Raw genomic sequence first — 23,403 nt, 5'->3', positions numbered from 1 at the left:
GGCTCATTAAAAACTCGTATTTAAATGCATAATTTTGTAATCCGCGTCATCACATTAATGTGGTCGCACCCAACACCATTAATATCAGAAACTGAAACATTCCCAAATAGGCAAACAGGCTAGCTATGCCCGTTGCAATGATCAATTTACAACTATACCCCTAACGCCCAAATTAAATTAAATTAAATTCAATTATTTAAAGAAAAATATTTTTCATTGTCTCCTTGCAAATCTTTGTTCACAGGTTAGTTAAGTGCATTAATGCATTATGCATTATGCATTCTGCATTCGCTTGATTGTAGTTTGTACAAATACTCTTCAAAATTTAGGCACATTACTCGCTGTATTTATAAATACTTGTTCCACTTCTCATTTTCAATCGTTTTTAAATACTTAATTCATTTTCTTATTTGGAAATCTTTTACAATATTTGAATAATATTTCACACATTTCGGACTATATGGTCATTTTTTTTTTGATAAAACTATGTGGTCAATTGACTATTGTTTCATTTACATTACTGATCCAATAAAATACTGTACTAATTTGTTTTTAATGTTGCGTAAAATATCTCTAAATTTGACATTATTATCTGACACTAATAAGAGGTGTAAAGTGATTCAAAAAAAAACAAAAATAAGAGGTGTATAAAATATGATATGAACTAGAAAAAATGGAATATAGTTTGAAGTAAAAAGAAAATAATTGATCCAATCTTTGAGCCAAAAGGTATAAGAATCTGGTTTATAGTTTATAGTTTATAGGTTCTATCCCGTGTAAAATCCTTTTTAAAATCAATATTAAAACAAAATAGTTTCAGTTTGTTAATGAGTCGTGACCATTTGATTTGCCAAATCAACGAAATTTATTTATCTGAGTATTTAATCGTTTTTTCATCTACAAGTGAGGGACACATGCATAATTTGGTACATAGTCTTTTAGATGGTCAACTAATAGTGTCAAAGGCAAGTTGAATAAAATCATTAAACAGCCGTAAAAAGCACAAAACTATAGACCAAATTTTTGTACATATTTACATAACATGCCACCAGACTAACAAGTTTTGTTAATCTGGCAGATTACCTGATATTTTCCGTCATTAATTATGTATTAATTTTTTAGTATAAGTTTTTTTTTTCTTTTTTTTATTTCTAATTTCGAAAATTCAAGCATCCAATTTCGAATATGAATCTATACAATTTTGGCAACAATCAACCCTAGTTTGTCTTCTTTGGACACGATTCAAGTAGTGTAAGCTATAAACTACTCCTAATACCAGTATAAAAACTCCAAATTTTAACCTATCATGAAAAATACTTGAGAATCATAAGATAAATACGAGACTACGAGTAACATTAACGCATTTGACTATATGTTGACTATATGAGGATGCAACGTATTGAAGATTTGAAGTACAGAGTAGTAGTCAACATGGTTCAAACTTTCTGTTGTGAGACTTCTAACATTACCTAGTACAAAACCACTGTCTGCGAGAGGACTCATTTGTCATTTTACCTCATTAAACATTCTTCATCCATGCAAACCCAAGCAAGGGTAAAATCGTCAGTAAAAAAAAGTTAAAAAAAATCCAAATTACTGGTATAAGAAACAACTATTAACGGCACTCTGCCCCATGCTTCATTGTGCTCCTCTGTTTCTCTTTCTCTCCCTTTCTCTCTCTCTCCTCCAAAAAAAAAAGCAGATTTCTAGAGAGAGAAAACACAACAAAGCAACCTTAATCACACTTAAAACCCAGCGTTTGAATCCCTTTCTTCTTCTCAAAAGATTCAACCCTTTTCTTTTCATTTCACTCTTCTTCTTCAAAAACAGAGTTTCTCAATTAAAAAACAGAGCTTTTTTCTTTTCTTTTGTTGTTAACTCTTCAAAAATGGCGTACCCTCCATAACTCAAAAACCCCATCTCCAAATTCACTCAAAAACCCCAATTTTTTCCACCCAAAAATCCAAAATCCAAAAATGGGGTGTTGTGTATCAAGAATTGACAGACAAGAAATGGTATCAAGATGCAGAGCAAGAAAACGATACATGAAACAATTAGTTGAAGCTAGATTATTCCTTTCATCTTCTCATTCTTTTTACCTTCGTTCTCTTCGTTCAACCGGCTCCGCTCTCCTCCAATTTTCCACCGGAGAATCCTCTCTCCTCCACCACCACCACCACCTCAACCGCCGTGAAATCCCACCGTCGCCGCCGCCTCTACCGCCGCTCCCACCAACACCACCACCTCCACCATCAATGTCACCGAGCACCGATACATGGACAACCACCACTTCAAACACAACAAACACCTCAGCTCTTCCTCCTCCGCCGCCGCCACCGCCGCCGCCGGTTTCCGGTTCCACGTGGGATTTCTGGGACCCTTTTGTCCCGTCTTCGGGTCCGAGGAGTGGGACCGAGGAGGAGGAGTGGGAAGAGGAGGCTCGAACTACTACTAATACGATTTCCGCCACTAATACTACTAATGTTACGGTGACTCCGATGAGGGCGGCGGCGAATGTGGCGGCGCCGCCATCTGTGGTTAGTGGGTTCTCGAAAGAGAGTGAGATGGCGGTGGTTGTTTCGAGACAAGGGAAAGAATTAGTTGAGATTATTAAGGAGTTAGATGAGTATTTTTTAAGAGCTGCTGATGCTGCTAGTGTTGTTAATGGGGTTTTAGAGGTTCATACCTTTTCTAATCTCTCTACTTCTTCTACTAATTACCATCAATTAAACTCCTCAGGTATTTATTTATCTTTTTGAATTCTTGTTTTGAAATGATTTCATGTAATTTGTTAATTGTTTCAATGATAAAGTAAGTGTTATCGATTTTGTAGGGAAAATGTATAATAATGGGAGGAATTTAAGTTCAAGTTGGAGCCCAATGTTGTGGGGTTCAAGTGGTAAGTTAAATGGGTTAGGATGTGGTAAGTTATTAGGAGATGACATAATGGTTGGAAGAATGGGAATGGTTAATAATGTTAATGGTAGTAGTCATTGTTCTACTATTGAGAGACTCTATGCTTGGGAGAAGAAACTCTTCCATGAAGTCAAGGTAGTGTTCTAGTCAATTCTCAACTTTCATGTAGTCGTGATTTGATCTCAGGTCTTGGATAACACGTGCTCGCGAGACATTATTATTATTAATGAGATTTGAATTTTTATTGATTGGATCAGAATGCGGAGAAAATAAAGATGGAGCATGAGATAAGGGTGGAACAACTAAGGAGATTGGAGGTGAAGAGAGCAGATTATTTTAAAACGGAGAAAACAAAGAAAGAAGTGGAGAAATTAGAGTCACAAATTGAGGTTGCTAGTCAAGCCATTCAAACAACTTCTAATGAGATCATCAAATTAAGGGAAACTGAGCTTTACCCTCAACTCCTTGACATTGCTAAAGGGTATATATTCTCACTAATTTCTTTTTCTAATTAACAAATTTAGTATTATAATTAGTGATAATTTTAATTCAATTGGCCTAAAAATAGAAATATGGTCTAATGATGCATAAATTTGGAATGTATGATCACATGTTTTAGGCAGTGGTAGTGCCAATGTATAATTGTGATTCACGTGCACTATGTTGTCCTTAGTTGATTGTCATTTTGCTTGATTAATGCTAAATTACTACCTTTCCAACATTGATCTCATTATCTCAATTGGTATAAGTTTAACGTTTTTTAATTTGAATAGTTGATGATAAATGTCACATGGTATGCTTAATTGTCAATGAAAATAATCTGAGATTATGGAATTAGGACTAGTAAGAGGAATCCCAGTATGATACCGTGTTGTATTAGCATCAAGAAACGTTACATTGTTAGCAATGACTACCTCCTCGGCTACAACCCATTTAATTGTTGACTCTTGAATGATTGCATATGCATGAGTAATGAGATTATGCCTTTAGTTTAGAGACTTTGATTATACTTTGCTAATCTTTGCGTGCTTCTCATTACTAATCAATTAACAATTATTTGGAGGCAAAGTAATAAAGCAATAGTTCTCTAAGCAAACTTTTTTCTTTACAGTTTATGCTTTGGTAAAGATTTAAAAATTAGTGAAAGAAAACAAGTGTGGGTTTCCATTGAGTAAAAAGGCAGAGATAATTTTTTTTTAAACCATAAATAGGAAAGTTACGAGTAATTTGAAACGACTTAAAAAAGAAAAATAGAGCACTTAATTTGAAACAAAATGGGTGAGGTCAACTATTTGGAAAATTTTCAAGGTCAGAAGATGTGCCATTGTTCATTATTTACCACAGTAGGTTAGTACTAACAGATCCCATGCTGAAGAAAGAGATACTTTGATTTTAAGACTTTTGACTGCCTTTATTTTCACTTTTTACTACTCCTAAGACTTGAATTGACCCACTTTTTGCATATAATCCAAAATATACTCCTGTTTTTTAGTAGTACTTAAGAAAATTAAAATAGACAAAATTAGGTTTGAAATACGTAAGATTGCTGGTTGGTAAACCATAAAACACGTATTAGAGATTTTTTTAAAAAAATAAAAATAAAAATAAAAACAAGTACTTCTTAGCCCGTACTATAATTGAGGTGTATATAAGTATATTGTTGCAGCGTGCAGTCATATATAGTACTACGTATGGGTTGGAATTGGACCATTCTGTAAAAAAACACAAAAATTTAATGTAACTTGACTGTTTATGTTGCACTTTTGCATCTTATTGAGGTGTTTTGTTCTTTATATCCGGACTTCTGATGTGTAAAGGATGTAATGAATTTTACTCTTTGGAGAAACGTGGTCTGACTTGTCCACATGCATCATGGTCTAGTCTTTTTCGCTATTTTATGTCCCCGTCGTTGGATCAACTTCTGATTCAACAACGGGGTTGAACTCCGACTATTGTTTTCTCTAGTTATACTTGAATTAGATGGAGATGAAAGAAAATTACTTGCATAGTAAATGAATAGCCTTAATTTAAGCGTAATTAACATTTCAAAGCATTCTTCTGTTTAGTCCTTTTCAAGTCCTAGAACTAATTCCCTGTACACTGATTCTTTTGGCTGTATTCAGTAAAATCACTATGGACTAATATGTAATTTATGTCATGTTTGCATGAAGTATTGACTAATAGGTAATGTCGTGATTTTTGTGTTTGCAATAGTTTGTTTTGAGGTTTGGAGGGTCCTTTAAATTTACATTCAGGAATGGTTTCCAGTTTAACTCCTGTGCCTTGATCAATGCTCCTATTTCTTAGTCTATTGTAATCTCTTTGATCCACATGCTAATTGTTTTAGTTTTTTTTTTTTTTTTTTTGGGACGATGTTTAGGTTTATGTGCATGTGGAGGAGCATGTACGAATGTCACCAAGTCCAAATGCACATAGTGGATCAGCTGAAGTTCCTCAATGCCATACCATCCAACGAACCCACATCTGAGATCCATCGTCAGTCCACATTGCAACTCGAGGTGGAGCTCCAACAATGGCATCAATCCTTTTGCAGCGTAGTAAAAGCTCAACGGGACTACATCCGTTCTCTCACTGGGTGGCTTCGTTTGAGCCTCTTTCAGTTCAACAAAAACCCACTAATGAGATCAGTCCAAGACTCCACAATCTACTCCCTTTGTGAGCAATGGCAGCTTGAAATCGATAATGTCCCTGACAAAGTGGCGTCGGAGGGAATCAAAAGTTTGTGGACTGTGATCCATGCCATTGTGATTCAACAAGCTGAAGAACTTAAACAGAAGAAGAGATCAGAGACAGCCAATAAGCAACTCGAGAAAAGGGCAATTGAGCTAAGGACATTAGAGGCAAAGTATGGACCATACTCGATGCTGGAGATGTCAAGTGCAAGAAAGGGGCGGGACCTTGTAGGAGAAAAACGAGCAGAAGTGGACATGTTGAAAGCCAAGGCAGAGGAGGAGAAAGCTAAGCATGAAAAGGCAGTTAGTGTATCTAGGGCCATGACACTAAACAACATGCAGATGGGGCTTCCCCATGTTTTTCAGGCAATGACAGGCTTCTCAAGCGTCTGTAAGCAAGCTTTCGAGAAGGTATACAACAAGGCCAAAAATATGGATCAAGAGCTCGATGTCAAAAGATTAATGATGGCGTAGAAGCTGAAGCTGACTCAGGGACGCCATTAAAACCAAGTAATAGGTGACCTTTTTTCCCCAAATCTTTCCCCTGCCCCCCATCCGCCCCCTTTGTATAGCTCCATCTTAGCATTAGGAGGATGTTTTAGTTGATTAAATGAAAAGCTTTAGTATTAGCAAATTGGAGACCTATTAGTATTTACTGCTTTTTAGAATTTTAGATGTTTAAACTTAGTATTATTATTATGTATTTAAAGCAAGTTTTAGTAAAGTTTTGAGAGTGCTATGAGCAATAACAAACACCAGCAGCAGTACAGAATCTAATTGCATAACTGTGAATCTGTCAGATTTGTAAATTGCACCGTTTTGCAATTGATTAGTACTAACAAATTTATACTACACTAACTTTCTGGTAAGTGCAGAACTTTGTGTTTTTCTCGTGAATATACACGTTATATGCACTAACCGCCTCGCTTTTTATATTTCCCCAATTATTCCATCCAATATACTGAAAAGAATGGAGTAAAAGTTGCCATAGGCATACAAAACAACCAGCTAAAGAATGCATTGCCATCATGGTGCTAGTCTCCTACATGTGAGGAGCAAATCTTATGCTCTTACTTTTTAGTTTCTACGAATCACTTTTTCGTCATCCACGATCCACCTATAGACCCTATCAATGGTATCGGGCTAAATCTAGTTCTTCAAATGGAACAAAATCTATTGACATGAACGATGAAGCATGCAAGTGCTATGTGCTAGCCATTGGATGAATTATTCATATGTGCTGTAGTTTTGTTAAATCTCGGCTATGTACTAACCATAGTCCGGTGTAAGCCACAGCTTAGTACTTGAGTGTATGTATATCAGCAAGCTAACCTATCTTTATGAACTAGAGGATACTTTGCACTTACCCTGTAACCACATCAGTCGCTTATCAGCTTTCAGTGACAAAAACATCTCCCTTGCTCCTGGATTATTAAAAAGATCAAGAGCACCAAAGTAGACCTGTTTATCAATGTCACCCAACTCATCCAAAGCATTTACACACTCGGATATGGTATATCTCTGACTGCGTTGCTGAATTGCTTCTGCCCTCATTCTTGATGCAGCTGCCATCTCGAATATTGCATCAGCCATAACATCCTCAAGCCCCTTCCGTCCTCTCTTATGGTTGATTTGGTTAGGGGTTTCAACACATAGAGACTTCTCTTTCTCATTCGCCACACAAGCCACTTCCTCTGATTCTGCTGAGCAGTCCTCTGTAACGTTGCTCACTGGATCCAGACCTCCTTTTTCAGCTAGTCCATTACTCTTTTCAGTTTTGACAGATTCGGAAAATAATATGCATAATTGCTTATAGATTGGACAGCCAGTGGCTCTCAAAGTATCAGCATCAGGATGTTCCTGCACATTAACAGGATTCCATCATTCACAAAATGATAACTTACATTACACCTTTACTCATACAATGTAAGTTGAAAAAATCAACTTCTTTTTAATTTGTAAAACATGTCACAAGACCCTAGAAGAATTGATAAAGAAAATGATGAACAATATCAGTTCCTAATTCAGACCAACATATAGTAGATCAACAGAAAAGCACGCGTCTAGTGATACTAACAGAAGGGGAAGAAGGAAATGAAACACCAACAGAAGCTAATGAATACTCGTATTGTCCATCTTTACATTAGTTAAAGAATGTGAGAAGTTCTGACAAGAAAAGACCGTAAATCCTTCCTGAGATTGAAGGGTGTATCACTAGTGCACACTACTCCACTGCCAAGAAGAACCTTCAAGCGCGGTAAGGAGGGACAAGAGGGAAGGAATGCAGAGAACTTATAATGCACAATTTAATGCAACTAATATATGTAACACTCGAGACAACATTTTTGAAAATATTTCTTAACCAATAAACTCAAATGATGAAGCTGTACCTTAATGTACTGATCCCATGCTTTATCTTCAGCTGTAATAGCACCAGTATTTTCATCCCAACAGAAGCCCTGTTGATCAAGAAGTGACTTGACAGTAGCATACATCTTCTTCAAGACGGAACATCGATACTTGAGCTGCTCTCTATCCCATCTCAAGCCAGTTCTCCTGTAAAACTCATCACACATATACTTCCATTTGTTACCCACCGAAATCTTTTGACTGTTCATCTGATTAATCTGATCAACCATCAAATCAACTAGCACCTTAGTAAGGGACATTGTCCACTTTGCCCTTCCCGGTTGTTCATGCTGCGTGGACAACAGCCTCCCTGATCGTGTAGCTGGACTAGACATACAAAATTTCGAATAGGGTGTCGAGTGATGACTACCGAGTTAAGACCCTACACGGGTACAATCACAAGAAATGTTGGTAACACTTGACATGCTCAATCAGGCAGTGCACTATACTACACGGCTACACCTAAAGTTGTATAAGAAATACAACATAAACCATGATATTCCTAGTATTTCATCAATGTGTCAAGAAAAAACCATGTACATTGGGACAGAACATCCTAAAGACCGTGAATTACAAACGGGTTGCAATTAAGAGGGCATAGACACATACTTGGTACTACGGTCCTACGGAGTACCGAGTATGTAACTACAATAAACTTGGAAATGTAATGTTTTTTTTTTTTTGTTAAAGACCGTGGAAAGGCAAACGTTGCAACTTCTTTGCCGTGCATTTTGCATTTTATCATCGAAAAAGCTAATAATCAGATGAAAACTTAACAAAATAACACGTATAGCATGAATTACCTACACAATTCTACAACATATTCACAAAAAAACAGAAATTCTTATAATCTTATCTGATTAAATCAAAAATTTTGATTTTTGCAAAGAATAGGAATTCCGGGCCATAGAGTGATCAGGGTGAAATTAACTTCAAACAAAATGTATGATCGAGAATCTTCGAAAGTGCTCTTTTTTCTTTTCTTTTTTTTCTTTTTTTTATTTTTTTTTATATGCGTAGAAAGTAACAGAAGATGTATAGAAATTATGTAAATGCAAATTTAAGGGAAATTAAGGGGTTTTTTTTTTTTATTTTTACAAACCTGTGAAATTGACAATGGAAACCACACTATTTGTCTGTTCATCAGCTTTTTGGCACCAAGCAAGCGAGCGATCAAGCAAAAGAGAAAGGGGAATTTAAAATTATTATTTTTTGATGGGGAAATTTGGAAATATGTTTTTAAAACGAATGAGAGAAAAATAGGGTTAAAACTTATATAAGCTACAGTGTTGGGCCAAAACCTATACCCAAATGGTTTTTTTTTTTTTTTTTTTTTTTTTGGAAATATATACCCAAATGATTTCTTATACGAGTATTATTGTTTTTTTTTTTTTTAAAACAACGGATTTCTTATACTATTAGTTGTATAGATAATGTATTTTTTCCCCTTTACCTTAACCCTCAAATAATACTGTATTTTATTTACTTCGTAGTTATTCATTTTTTTCACAAGTCATGCACTCAAGAGTATAGGAGAGGATAAGAAAATACCTACTACTAAATACTCATTGGTAACATTCAAATCCCAAACTTTAAGGATTTGGGTTAAACACTTAACCAAGTAAGCTAACACTTAGGTCTCGTTTGGTTGGATGTGGGAAATGCAAATTCATTAAAAATTCATATTCCCAAGTAATTAGAATTTTAAGAAATGTTAAATTGTGATTGATTAACCATGAAAAGTAGAAATGCTCTTAGAAAGTTCAACTTACCTAGGTAATTAAATACCTCCATTTTGTGGGCAGACTTTTCATGAATTTGTCAACCAAACAACTCCAAAGAATTTCAACTCCCCATGTTTTTAATTGTGAGCCAAATAATACCCTTGTTGGTAGAGCTGTCAATTCGGGCATTCAAATCGGGTTTGGGTCGGGTCAAATTAGGTCTCGGGTTAAGGAAATTTTGACATTTGCTATCACTTTAAACACCACGCTTCACATTTTCTACCTATTTAATTTTTTTTATTTTTTTTTTTACTTTACTACCACCTAAAATAGAGTTTGTTAAAAATCACTACCACTTAACAGAAACCGTTAAGGTTCCGCTAAGTGGGGCCCAATATTTCATTAAATAATAATTTAATTTATTAAAAAAAAACAATTTAAAACAAAATCTCCAGCCATCGAAACCACCAAACAGCCACCTTCCCCCTTCCTCTTCCCGACGCCCAAACCTTCCCCTGATGCCGGCGAACCCCCAGACCATATAATGCCGTTTGAAACCATATATGATCATTATATGTTGACATAAACGTCAGTGGTAAGCTTGAGTTTACGAAATCACTACAAGTTATGAACAGGTCAAATGGCCGTTTAAGGGCATATTGGATGGTTCCACCGACCCAATTGGACTCTCGGAGGGTATTAGGGACAATGGTACACATCTCGACAATTTTTATTTCCGGGTGAAAAAAGGTTAAAATAGCAAAAAAATTCAGTCGTCTGTTATTATTCCAACGACCCGAGTGGTCGGATGATTTCAAAGAGTGGAATAGCGAAATGCATGTTAAATGCACCATTACAAAATTGAAGGCTATAATCCACGCTTTTTGATGAAATTTTGAGGCTTCGGGGCCTGGTGGAGAAAATCCTTGAGACCCCGAAAGGTGCATCTCGGGGTCAACTAATGTCGTTTGAAACCATATATGATCATCGTATGTTGTCATAAACGTCCGTGGTAGGTTTGAGTTTACGAAATCACTGCAAGTTGTGAACAGGTAAAATGACAGTTTAAGGGCATATTGGACAGTTCCACTGACCCAATTGGACTCCTGAAGGGTATTAGATACCATAATAAACATCTCGGCAATTTTTTTTCTCTAGGAAAAATGGTTAAAAAATTACAAAATTGAAGGCTATAATTTTATCCACGCTTTTTGAGGAAATTTTGAGGTTTCGAGGGTCGGTGGTGAAAAGTGTTGAGACCTTAGGGTATATATCTTGGGGTCAAATAATGCCGTTTGAAACCATATATGATCATTATATGTTGTCATAAACGTACAAGGTAGGCTTGAGTTTACGAAATCACTATAAGTTGTGAACGGCTAAAATGACCGTTTAAGGGCATATTGGACGGTTCCACAAACCCAATTTGACTCTCGGAAGATATAAGGGACCATGGTAAACCTCTCCACAATTTTTATTTCTGGGCGAATAAAGGTCAAAAATTTACAAAATTGAAGGCTATGATCCACACTTTATGAGGAAAATTTGATGTTTCAGGGCCCGGTGGGAAAAGCCTTAATTGACATCCTAAGGGATACATCTAGGGATCATATAATGCCGTTTGAAACCATATATGATCATTATATGTTGTCATAAACGTCAGTGGTAAGCTTGAGTTTACAAAATCACTGCAAGTTATGAATAGGTCAAATTGCGTTTAACGGCATATTGGAAGGTTCCACCGACCCAATTTGACTCCCGGAGGATATTAGGGTCCATGGTAAACATCTTGACAATTTTTACTTCCGGGCAAAAAAAGGTCAAAAAATTACAAAATTGAAGGCTATAATCCACGATTTATTAGGAAATTTTGACGTTTCGGGACCCGGTAGCGAAAAGCCTTGAAAGACTAAGGGATACATCTCAGGGTTATAAAATATCGTTTGAAACCATATATGATTATCATATGTTGTCATAAACGTCCGTGGTAGGCTTGAGTTTACGAAATCACTACAAGTGGTGAACGGGTAAAATGACAGTTTAAGGGCATATTGGACGGTTCCACCAACCCAATTTGACTCCCAGAGTATATTAGGGACCATGGTAAACATCTCGGGAATTTTTATTTTCGGGCGAAAAAAGGTAAAAAAATTACAAAATTAAAGGCTGTAAATCCACGCTTTTTGTGGAATTTTGAGGTTTCGGAGCCCGGTGGCGAAAAGGCTTGAGACCCTAAGGGATACATCTCGGGGTTATATAATGTCGTTTGAAACCATATATGATCATTATATGTTGTCATAAGGTTTGAGTTTACGAAATCACTACAAGTTGTATACGGGTAAAATGACCGTTTAAGGGCATATCGGACGGTTCACCGACCCAATTTGTCTCACGGAGTATATTAGGGACCATGGTAAACATCTCGGGAATTTTTATTTCTGGGTGAAAAAAGGTCAAAAAATTACAAAATTGAAGGTTATAATCCACGTTTTTGGTTGAATTTTGAGGTTTCGGGGCCTGTGGCGAAAAGTCTTGAGACTCTAAGGGATACATCTCGGGGCTATATAATACCGTTTGAAACCACATATAATCATTATATGTTGTCATAAACGTCCATGGTAGGCTTGAGTTTACGAATTCACTTCAAGTTGTGAACGGGTACAATGACCGTTTGAGGGCATATTGGACGGTTCCACTGACCCAATTGGACTCCTGGAGGGTATTAGATACCATAATAAACATCTAGGCAATTTTTTTTCTCTAGGAAAAATGGTCAAAAAATTACAAAGTTGAAGGCTATAATAATCCATGCTTTTTGAGGAAATTTTGAGGTTTCGAGGCCCGGTGGTGAAAAGTAAACATGGGCACGGGCCCGGCACGACTCCGGCACGGCACGGCACGACGGCCCACCTGTGGGCCGTGGGCCGTGCTGTGAACACTTTTTTGGAAATCGGCACAGGCACCGAGGCACGACACGTAGCACGGCGGGCGGCCGGCACGTGGGTCGGCATGCTGGCACGACCCGCCGGCACGGCATAAGGCACGGTCGGGCACGACACGGCACGACACGAGCCCGCCAGGCACGGCCCGACACGGCCCGTGCCAAATTGCCGTTGGAAACTAGCCGTTTTTGGCCGTTTTCCCACAGCTATAAACGGCTAGTTTCCCACCCCATTTCCCACCCAAATCCCCTATAAATACCTCATTATTTCCTCCAAATTTCACAATTCATCAACTCATCTCTTCTCTCTTATTCTCTAATTTTCTTACTCTCAAATTCTCAATTCTCAAATTCCTACAAATCTTACAATCTTGCTCTCTTTTGTGAAAAGAAAAAAAAATTCCTACTCTCTTATAAATTTTACATCTTTACTATTATTACTTTTATTAGTCTACTACCAAAAAAAAAAAATTGTTATATTTACATTCGGAAAATTATAAATTTGGGAAAGCATTGAAGTGTCATTGTAAGATCTAACTCAACTTTATTTTAATTTGTTATTGTTATTGTTAGTTGTTGTTGTTGTTGTTGTTGTTGTTGTTGTTGTTGTTGTTGTTATTATTATTATTATTATTATTATTATTATTATTATTATTATTATTATTATTATTATTATTATATTCTTGGAACTACTTAATTATATAAAAACTACTTTCTATTTTAATTGTGGGTTATTTGGATTGTTGAAATCTGTCTAAGGCGGGACCTGGGCTCTGGACAACGTCGCTCCTAACCTCTCCTACCTGGGATCTCATTGATCCAAGTAATCTACTATTATTATAATTATTTTTAAAAATTTAATTTATATAAAAACTACTTACTAGTTCTTATTCTTATTGTTATTATTATTGTTGTTAATTGTTATTATTATTGTTATTGTTACTTTGTTATTGTTATTTGTATTATTATTATTATTATTATTATTGTTACTTTTATTGTTATTATTATTAATATTAATCATGGCATCAAACCCGAACGCTTCCTCCTCCTCTAGAAAAGCCAAGTCAAAACGTAGGGAATCACCAAACCCAAACACTTCAATGCTTATGCCCCCCTCCCCCCCTAACATGCCCCTTCCCTCCCCTAACATGCCCTTTCCAAACACTTCCACCCCTTTCTTTCATCCCCAAAACACGGGAGGGCACGAACAAATGGATGATATGGCTCCTTGGACTCAATTTCAACAAACCCAATTTCAACAAAATGAATTTCCTTTTCCTCCTCCTTCCCAAGGTAGCCAAACACAAGCCTCCGGGTCGAGTGAACAATCCACCCAAATGCCCAAAACCCAAAGTCCTAACATATTAGAGTGGTGTACCGAAGAGGATTTTGCTCAAACCAAACGAAAGAGTGAAGTTTGGTCACATTATCAATTGAGTAAAAATGGACAAAAAGCCAAGTTTCGGACTTGTGGTACAATTTTCTCGGCCGATACCAAGGGAGGGACGGGACACCTTAGTAGACATTCAAAAAAATGTGGTGGACCATCTATTGATCCAACCCAACCCAAAATTTCTCAATTCCATCCACAAGGCTTCATTTACAATTACGAGAGGGATAGGGATGAACTTGGGTGAATGATTGTACATGCCGAACAACCTTTTCTTTTCGCCGAAAATGATTCCTTCAACAACTACATTAACTGAGCACTACAACTAAAACACAAAAAAAAACTCCCCAAAAACCGTTCGATCTGCTGCCATGAAGACTTATCTAGAGTACAAATTGAAATTAGTAAATGAATTAGCTAATCTTCCCAATAGAGTTTCTTTAACCGCCGATGCATGGGATGGTGGATACGGACTTCACTATTTATGTGTTACTTGTCATTGGTTAGATAATGAGTGGTTGTTACAAAAACGCATCATTCATTTCAAAATGCTTGAATACCCTCATACCGGTCTTAACATTTCACATCATTTAATGGAAGCCATTGATGCATATAGACTTAGGGATAAAATCATGTCTATGACTTTTGATAATGCAACTTCTATGACATATAGTGCGAATTTGGTCAAATCCCAATTGACCGATGTTATATTAGATGGAGATGCACTTCATGTTAGATGCATTTGTCATGTTCTTAACTTGTGTGTGAAGGATGGAACACAAGCAATTGGTCCATTTTATCAAAAATAAGGAATGCTATTATGTCTATTAATAGCTCTAACTTGAGATATCAAGAATGGAAAGGTTTTTGCAGGCAACAACGGATAAAAACCATAAAAATAGCACCGGATTGTCCAACTAGGTGAAACTCCACCTATGAAATGTTGAGCCGGGCAATCGAGTACAAGGTTCATTTAACACTTTTTTATAATATGAAATTTCCACAGTGTGCTTTACTAGAAGATGATAGGGTTAATTGTGAAAAATATATGCAGTCTTTACAATTACTATATGGTATGACACATTGTTTTTCTTCTGTATATAATTCTTGCTCTCATTCTTTTCTTAGCAATGCATGTTTACTTGCACAACTTTTTGCGGAACACCGATCACAACATGTTTATCGTGGATATCTTCCATCCATGGAGGAAAAATGGCGTAAATATTACACGGATATTCCTCTGATTTATATTTTTGCTTCTATTTTAGATCCTAGGCAAAAATATGATGGCACCTTTTTATTAATTGATATTTATTATAGTAACATGAATTTTGAAGATGATGTTGAAACTTTTAAAATAAGGTGACTAATGAGTTTTTTTTCTTTATATAGAGCTTATGAAAGTAAATATGGAACCGTGTCTCGATTTACCCCTTCTCAAACATCCAAAAATGTAAGTAAACGGGCCAAAGGTTTATTTGCACAGTACAAGCTGCTAACATGACGTCCAAGTTTTCAGTTACGGAATCATCATCAAGTAAGAGAACATAAAGCGATGTTTCGGAGTTGAAAATGTACTTAAGTTACGACTTCATGAAAGGCATGGACGATGAAGAGAAGTTTGGCCTCGACATCCTTGATTGGTGGAAATCACAAACCGTGAAACATCCAATTTTGTCGGCAATGGCTCGTGATATTTTTGCTATCCAAGTCTCCTCCGTTGACTTCGAAAGAGCTTTTAGTGCGTCGGGACGAGTTTTAGACGATAGAAGGACAAGACTAGAACCCGAAACACTTGAAATGTGTGTTTGCTTCAAGGATTGGTTGGATGCCAAAACTCGTTCTCAAGATCGTACTTGTGCACAAAACGACGACGAGGATGAAGGAACGTCGACTTCTTTAAGTTCTCATACTTCTCAATCAACTCAATTGGCGGATGAACTTGAACCTCTAGGAGACGAAGACGAAGACGAAGACTAAGATGAAGACGAAGGCGAAAACGAAGACAACCAATAATAATTACATGATTACATATTTACATTATACACTATTGTATAATTTTTGTATTATCGAACTTCGTATTCCGTATAATAAATGAAGTTATTCATACACTCTTGTACGATTTTTAATTATCATTAATTATCATTAATTATTTTGTATTATTGAATTATCGTACATTCGTATCGACTACCGTCATTTAATAATAAGTTATTCTTCAATTTTTTGTGTTTTCGGATTATCGCACTCGTATTTTTTTTTATTATATGCATTGTTGTTTTTTGCTAAATTAATAAAATTGTTTTTATTTGTTTATATAAACTTAAACATAATTATTAATTAGATAAATAATTTATATAACCTAAATTAAAATAAATTTGTTCAAAAAATGTAAACAAAATATATTAACATTAACATAAACATAAATTAATCACATATATTAAGTTGTACTAAAAAAATATATATCGTTTAATTCGTTTTTTTTTTCATTTATTAAAAAAATAAATAAATAAATAAAGGGTGGCACGTGGGCTGTGCCGTGCCGTGTGCTGGGGTGTGCCAATTTCAGGCATGGCACGGCCCGCCGCGGAGCCGGCACGGCACGCCCCGCGGCGCCACGGCACGGCACGTTGCCCATGTTTAGTGAAAAGTGTTGAGACCTTAGGGTATATATCTTGGGGTCTAATAATGCCGTTTGAAACCATATATGATCATTATATGTTATCATAAACGTACGTGGTGGGCTTGAGTTTACGAAATCACTGTAAGTTGTGAATGGGTAAAATGACTGTTTAAGGGCATATTGGACAGTTCCACCAACCCAATTTGACTCCCGGAAGATGTAATGGACCATGGTAAAACTCTTCACAATTTTTATTTCTGGGCGAATAAAGGTCAAAAAGTTACAAAATTGAAGACTATGATCCACACTTTATGGTGGTTGATGTTTCAGGGCCCGTTGGAGAAAAGCCTTGACACCCTAAGAGATACATCTCGGGATCATATAATGTTGTTTGAAACCATATATGATCATTATATGTTGTCATAAACGTCAGTGGTAAGCTTGAGTTTACGAATTCACTACAAGTTATGAACGGGTAAAATGGTCGTTTAAGGGCATATTCGACGATTCCACCGACCTAATTTGACTCCGGAGGATATTAGGGGTCCATGGTAAACATCTCGGCAATTTTTACTTCCGGGCGAAAAAAGGTCAAAAAATTACAAAATTGAAGGCTATAATCCACGCTTTATTAGGAAATTTTGACGTTTCGGGACCCGGTAGCGAAAAGCCTTGAAAGCCTAATGGATACATCTTGGGGTTATATAATGTCGTTTGAAACCATATATGATCATTAGGGCTGTACACAGTTTGGTCTGGACCGTAACCAAACCAGATCAAACCGTATTTTAGCGATTTGGTTTGGTTTACGGTTTATAAAATTACGGTTTGGTCTCGTTTTTTTTTTTTTTTGTAAATATGGTTTATGGTTTGGTTTGGTTTTGCAAAAATTATAAACCAAACCGAACCGTAAACCAATAATTCGTATTTTAATATTTATATAATTTTTCAATAAATTTTTTTTTATATTATATAAAAAAAATTAAAGAATAAATAAAAAAACCATGAAAAATAGATAAAAACTATACTGTCAATACTCTATAATTAATGACTATAATGTAGTACTCATATGAATATCTTTTATTGTTATGTATTATTTTTATTATGTGTTAGCACTTGATATTTTTATTGTAACTTTGTAGTACAATTTAATCCGTTTGGGCTACTTATTTAAACATTATTATAAATTAGTGAAGTGTTATTTGACAATTTTTGGAAAAAAAAAAAATATCATCTCATCATAAACCGTAAACCAAACCGCACCAAACCGTATTATTACGGTTTGGTTTGGTTTGGTTTCAATACTAATATGGTTTGGTTTGGTTTGAAAAATTTACCAAACCGTATTTTGCGGTTTGGTTTGGTTTGGACTCAAACCGCACCAAACCAAACCATGTTCACCCCTAATGATCATAATATGTTGTCATAAACGTCAGTGGTAGGCTTGAGTTTACGAAATCACTACAAGTTGTGAACAGGTAAAATGAGTGTTTAAGGGCATATTGTACGGTTCCATCGACCCAATTTGACTCCCGGAGTATATTAGGGACCATAGTAAACATATCGGGAATTTTTATTTTCGGGCGAAAAAAGGTCAAAAAAATTACAAAATTCAAGGCTATAATCCACGTATTTTGTGGAATTTTGAGGTTTCGGATCCCGGTGGCGAAAAGTCTTGAGACCCTAAGTGATGCATCTCGGGTTTATATAATGTCGTTTAAAACCATATATGATCATTATATGTTGTCATAAACGTCCGTGGTAGGTTTGAGTTTACGAAATCACTACAAGTTGTGAACGGGTAAAATGACCGTTTAAGGCCATATTGGACGGTTCCACCGACCCAATTTGACTCCCGAAGTATATTAGGGACCATGGTAAACATCTCGGGAATTTTTATTTCCGGGCAAAAAAGGTCAAAAAAAAATTGAAGGCTATAATCCGTGTTTTTTGTGGAATTTTGAGGTATCGGGGCCTGGTGTCGAAAAGTCTTGAGACCCTAAGGGATACATCTTGGGGCTATATAATTCCGTTTGAAACCACATATGATCATTATATGTTGTCATAAACGTTCATGGTAGGCTTGAGTTTACGTATTCACTTCAACTTGTGAACGGGTAAAATGACCGTTTAAGGGCATATTGGATGGTTCAACCGACCCAATTGGAATCTTGGAGGGTATTAGGGACCATGGTTAACATCTCGTCAAATTTTATTTACAGTCGAAAAAAAGAAAAAAAAAATTACAAAATTGAAGGCTATAATCCATGCTTTTTGAGGAAATTTTGAGGTTTAGGAGCCTGTGGCAAAAAGCCTTGAGACCTTAAGGGATACATCTCGGGGTCATATAATGCAGTTTGAAACCATATATGATTATTATATGTTGTCATAAACGTTTGTGGTAGGCTTGAGTTTACAAAATTATTACAAGTAGTAAACAGGTAAAATAGTCGTTTAAGGGCATATTGGATGGTTCCACCGACCCAATTCTACTCCCGAGGAGTATTAGGGACCATGGTAAACATCTTAGCAATTTTAGTTCCAGGCGAAAGAATGTCAAAAAATTACAAAATTGAAGTCTATAATCCACGCTTTTTGAGAAAATTTTGAGGTTTCGAGCCCGGTAGCGAAAAGCCATGAGAACCTAAGGGATACATCTCGGGGTCATATAATTCCGTTTGAAACCACATATGATCATTATATATTGTCATAAACGTCCGTGGTAGGCTTGATTTTACGAAATCACTTCAAGTTGTGAACGGGTAAAATGACCGTTTAAGGGTGTATTGGATGGTTCCACCGACCCAATTGGCCTCTTGGAGGGTATTAGGGACCATGGTTAACATCTCGGCAATTTTTATTTACGGGCGAAAAAAAGTAAAAATAAATTACAAAATTGAAGGCTATTGACAGGGTAAAGTCGTATCCCCAAATCAAAAGTAATACCTAAATCCTCTAACTAATGTAGATAGGGAAGTAGGGTCAAATCCACAGAGAAACGGATCTTTCTATTCCTAATTAACTAATATGATCTAGATTATTAGGTAACCAATTATGTGAATTTGAATAATAAACTAAACTATGGAGATCAAGAATAGGGAGAAAATAATATATAAAAGGATCTAGGGCATAGGTTCACCAATAAATAATACTCAGGGTAAAACATAATAATCAATCATTGACATTGCATAAATAACATGATTAACAGGCTCTCGCAATTTATTAATCAACATAGATCTAACAGGCTCTCGCAATTTACTAGATCTAAGTTCCTATTGAAAATAGCCTTTAATATCAAATTAACATCTGCTCGATTCATCAATTCAATATTGCTATACTTTTACAAGCCATAATTGTAAAGCGTTAAAACAATTCAACAAGAAATTACATGCAATATCAAGAATCAATAATAGTCAGTCATCAATGCATCAATTAACCAGATCGTAAAGGGCTTTCGCTACGTATTACAATCACAGAATTAATCTACCGGTATTAAATCTCAACTCTCGAATCTCGACTTAACCATTTATAAATTAATCTGCCTATTGAAACTAAACCTAAACATCAATTCTCATATGTCGAATCTCGAATCAATATTGTCAAACTCATGCATAAAAGATCAGGCCTAATCTAGTCACAGAGCATTAAATCAACCAATAGGAAATTAATCTAGCATTGATAATCAACAACAAATTCCCCTTCATATTATTTAAGGATCCCCATAAACCCTAGAAATAAAACTACTCACACATGGTAAAAACTGAACTAATCAAAGCCATAAAATAAAACATAATTAAAGGAATAGAATAAATAACTAAAATTAAGAGAAAAGAAATAGTTACCAAACAAATCTGGAATTAAGAAAGTAATTAAGAACAAGAGTTGAGAAAAAAGTTAAGAGAGAGAAAAATCCTAAGTAGATAGAGAAAATCTAAGAAAAGAAGGTAATCCCCAAAATTACGTACAAATCTCGTACTTAAAACATTCCCTAAAACAAAAATTAAAACTAAACTAATCAGGTCCCATAAAAATACGCGCCCGATCGGGCCCGCCTTTTTCTTCACACAGCCGCGCCCGATGGAGCTAACGCTCACCTGATCAGGCGCGCCTTCTTGCTGGTGCTCTTCTTTGCGCGCCCGCCCGATCGGGCGCAAGCTTGCCCGATCGGGCCCGCTCTTCTTCTTCGAGGCTCGGATTTCAACTGAGCTCGATTCCTCGGCCCAATCTAAGTTTCCTCATCGGTCTTGATTAAACGATCTTCTAGCCTCGGTGTCTCACACCGAGCCCTTAGTCATCAGCTCTCACCAATCCTGGGCCTTAAAAGTGGTTGTGTCCTTCTAAATTCCGTAGTTGATCCATAAAGCCCGGGAAAATGCTCCAAGAGTGCAATTTCCTGTAAAATACAACTAAAACTACGAAAACACTAGAAAACACATATTAGTAATAAAAGTAGCTCGAAAGAGCCAAAAACACTACTAATTATGACCAAGGGACGGGGGTAAATTACTATATAGAATGGACATATCAGCTATAATCCACGCTTTTAGAGTAAATTTTGAGGTTTAGGGGCCTGTGGTGAAAAGCCTTGAGACCTTAAGGGATACATATCGGGGTTATCTAATGTCGTTTGAAACCATATATGATCATTATATGCTGTCATAAACGTCCGTGATTGGCTTGAGTTTACGAAATCACTACAAGTTGTGAACGTGTAAAATGACCATTTAAGGGCATATTGGACAGTTCCACCGACCCAATTTGACTCACGGAGTATATGAGGGACCATGGTAAACATCTCGGCAATTTTTATTTTCGGACGAAAAAAGGTCAAAAAATTAAAAAATTGAAGGCTATAATCTACGCTTTTTGTGGAATTTTGAGGTTTCGGGGCCCGGTGGCGAAAAGCCTTTACACCCTAAGGGATACATCTCGGGGTTATATAATTCCGTTTGAAACCACATATGATCATTATATGTTGTCATAAACGTCCGTGGTAGGCTTGAGTTTACGAAATCACTTCAAGTTGTGAATGGGTAAAATGACCGTTTAAGCATGTATTTGATGGTTCCACCGACCCAATTGTACTTTTGGAGGGTATTAGGGACCATGGTTAACATCTCGGCAATTTTTATTTACTGGCGAAAGAATGTAAAAAAATTAAAGGCTATAATTCATGCTTTTTAGGAAATTTTGAGATTTAGGGGCCTGTGGTGAAAAGTCTTGAGACCTTAAGGGATACATCTCGGGGTTATATAATGTCGTTTGAAATCATATATGATCATTATATGTTGTCATAAACGTCCGTGGTAGGCCTGAGTTTATGAAATCACTACAAGTTGTGAACGGGTAAAATGACCGTTTAAGGGCATATTGGACGGTTTAACCAACCCAATTTGACTCCCAAAGTATATTAGTGACCATGGTAAACATCTCGACAATTTTTATTTACGGTCAATAAAAGGTCAAAAAATTACAAAATTGAAGGCTATAATCCACGTTTTTTGTGGTATTTTGAGGTTTCGGGGCCCAGTGGCGAAAAGCGTTGAGATACTAAGGGATACACCTCAGGGTTATATAATTCCATTTGAAACCACATATGATCATTATATGTTGTCATAAAGGTCCGTGGTAGGCTTGAGTTTACGAATTCACTTTAAGTTGTGGTAAAATGATCGTTTAAGGGCGTATTGGATGGTTCCACCGACCCAATTGGACTCTTGGAGGGTATTAGGGACCATGGTTAACATCTCAGCAATATTTATTTACGGGCGAAAAAAAGTAAAAAAAAAATTACAAAATTGAAGGCTATAATCTTCGATTTTTGAGGAAATTTTGAGGTTTAGGGCCTGTGGCGAAAAGTGGCAAAATTGAAGGTTATAATCCACCCCATTGTTCGATTACAGGCTGGGTTCAGATCATTGTCGATTAAGGTCTGGTCCTCGGGTCGGGTCAGTTTTTTACAGCTTTAGGGTCTCAATACTTTTCGCTACAGGGCCCTGAAACCTCAAAAATTCCCCAAAAATCTGTTGATTATATAGCCTTTAATTTTGTAATTTTTTGACCTTTTTTCGCCCGGAAATAAAAATTGTCGAGATGTTTACCATGGTCCCTAATACCCTTCGAGAGTTTAATTGGGTGGGTGGAACCATCCAATATGCCTTTAAATGGTCATTTTACCAGTGTTCGTACGTGACTCTTGTATTGGTTATAAGGACTCACGAGGCCTTTACGTTGCTGGATAATGGTCATATATGGGTCCACACAATCTTATATGATCCGGGGAGTCATCCCGTAGTGTTCCGTGTAATTCCAACACCAGCTCCCGACACCTTCTAAATCGCTCCGATTTCGTGTATTATAGTAGAGTTGTCGATTCGGGTATTCAAGGCGGATTTGGGTTGGGTCAAATCATGTCTCGGGTTAAATTAGGATCTGGTTGTGTCTAGTCAATCTAGCCTCATATTAGGTTCAAGTTCGGGTCGGGACAATTTTAGTTGAGTTTAAACTGGGTCGTTCACCTTTACGGATATATGTCGGGTTCAATTCGAGCCAAATTCAGATCGGATTCAATTTCAGGTTCGGGTTGTGTGTGAGTCAAGTTTGAGTTGGTTAATAGATGGTACATTCGGGTTCGAGTTAGTGTTGAGTTGGGTTTTGGTTCAAGTTCAATTCCAATAAGTATCAATGTGCTCAAGTTGAACCTATATAAT

The 23,403-nt window shown here is 36.4% G+C and overlaps 2 protein-coding genes across 2 annotated transcripts; one reads left to right on the top strand and one right to left on the bottom strand.

Annotated features, from left to right (window-relative positions):
* Positions 1-911: 911 nt before the first annotated feature.
* Positions 912-6,483, top strand: LOC110724397. The gene is made up of 4 exons (XM_021903820.1): positions 912-2,739; positions 2,834-3,051; positions 3,174-3,397; positions 5,297-6,483. The coding sequence occupies exons 1-4, from the start codon at positions 1,977-1,979 to the stop codon at positions 6,081-6,083; spliced, it is 1,992 nt and encodes a 663-aa protein (XP_021759512.1). The 5' UTR covers positions 912-1,976; the 3' UTR covers positions 6,084-6,483.
* Positions 6,484-6,947: 464 nt separating this feature from the next.
* Positions 6,948-8,353, bottom strand: LOC110690143. The gene is made up of 2 exons (XM_021866996.1): positions 8,000-8,353; positions 6,948-7,469 (listed from the first exon to the last, which is right to left on the bottom strand). The coding sequence occupies exons 1-2, from the start codon at positions 8,351-8,353 to the stop codon at positions 6,948-6,950; spliced, it is 876 nt and encodes a 291-aa protein (XP_021722688.1).
* Positions 8,354-23,403: the final 15,050 nt, after the last annotated feature.

Source organism: Chenopodium quinoa, unplaced genomic scaffold (genome assembly GCF_001683475.1).
Source record: "Chenopodium quinoa cultivar QQ74 unplaced genomic scaffold, ASM168347v1, whole genome shotgun sequence".
NCBI classification, from domain to species: Eukaryota; Viridiplantae; Streptophyta; class Magnoliopsida; order Caryophyllales; family Amaranthaceae; genus Chenopodium; species Chenopodium quinoa.
This window is presented reverse-complemented; position numbering and strand designations above follow the sequence as displayed.

Excerpts from the sequence above, each read along its gene's own strand:
- LOC110724397 (XM_021903820.1), top strand. The coding sequence starts at position 1,977 with ATGGGGTGTTGTGTATCAAGAATTGACAGACAAGAAATGGTATCAAGA. Across the intron at positions 2,740-2,833 it reads CCATCAATTAAACTCCTCAG|GGAAAATGTATAATAATGGG; the intron begins GTATTTATTTAT and ends TCGATTTTGTAG. Across the intron at positions 3,052-3,173 it reads AACTCTTCCATGAAGTCAAG|AATGCGGAGAAAATAAAGAT; the intron begins GTAGTGTTCTAG and ends TGATTGGATCAG.
- LOC110690143 (XM_021866996.1), bottom strand. The coding sequence starts at position 8,353 with ATGTCTAGTCCAGCTACACGATCAGGGAGGCTGTTGTCCACGCAGCAT. Across the intron at positions 7,470-7,999 it reads CATGGGATCAGTACATTAAG|GAACATCCTGATGCTGATAC; the intron begins GTACAGCTTCAT and ends GTTAATGTGCAG.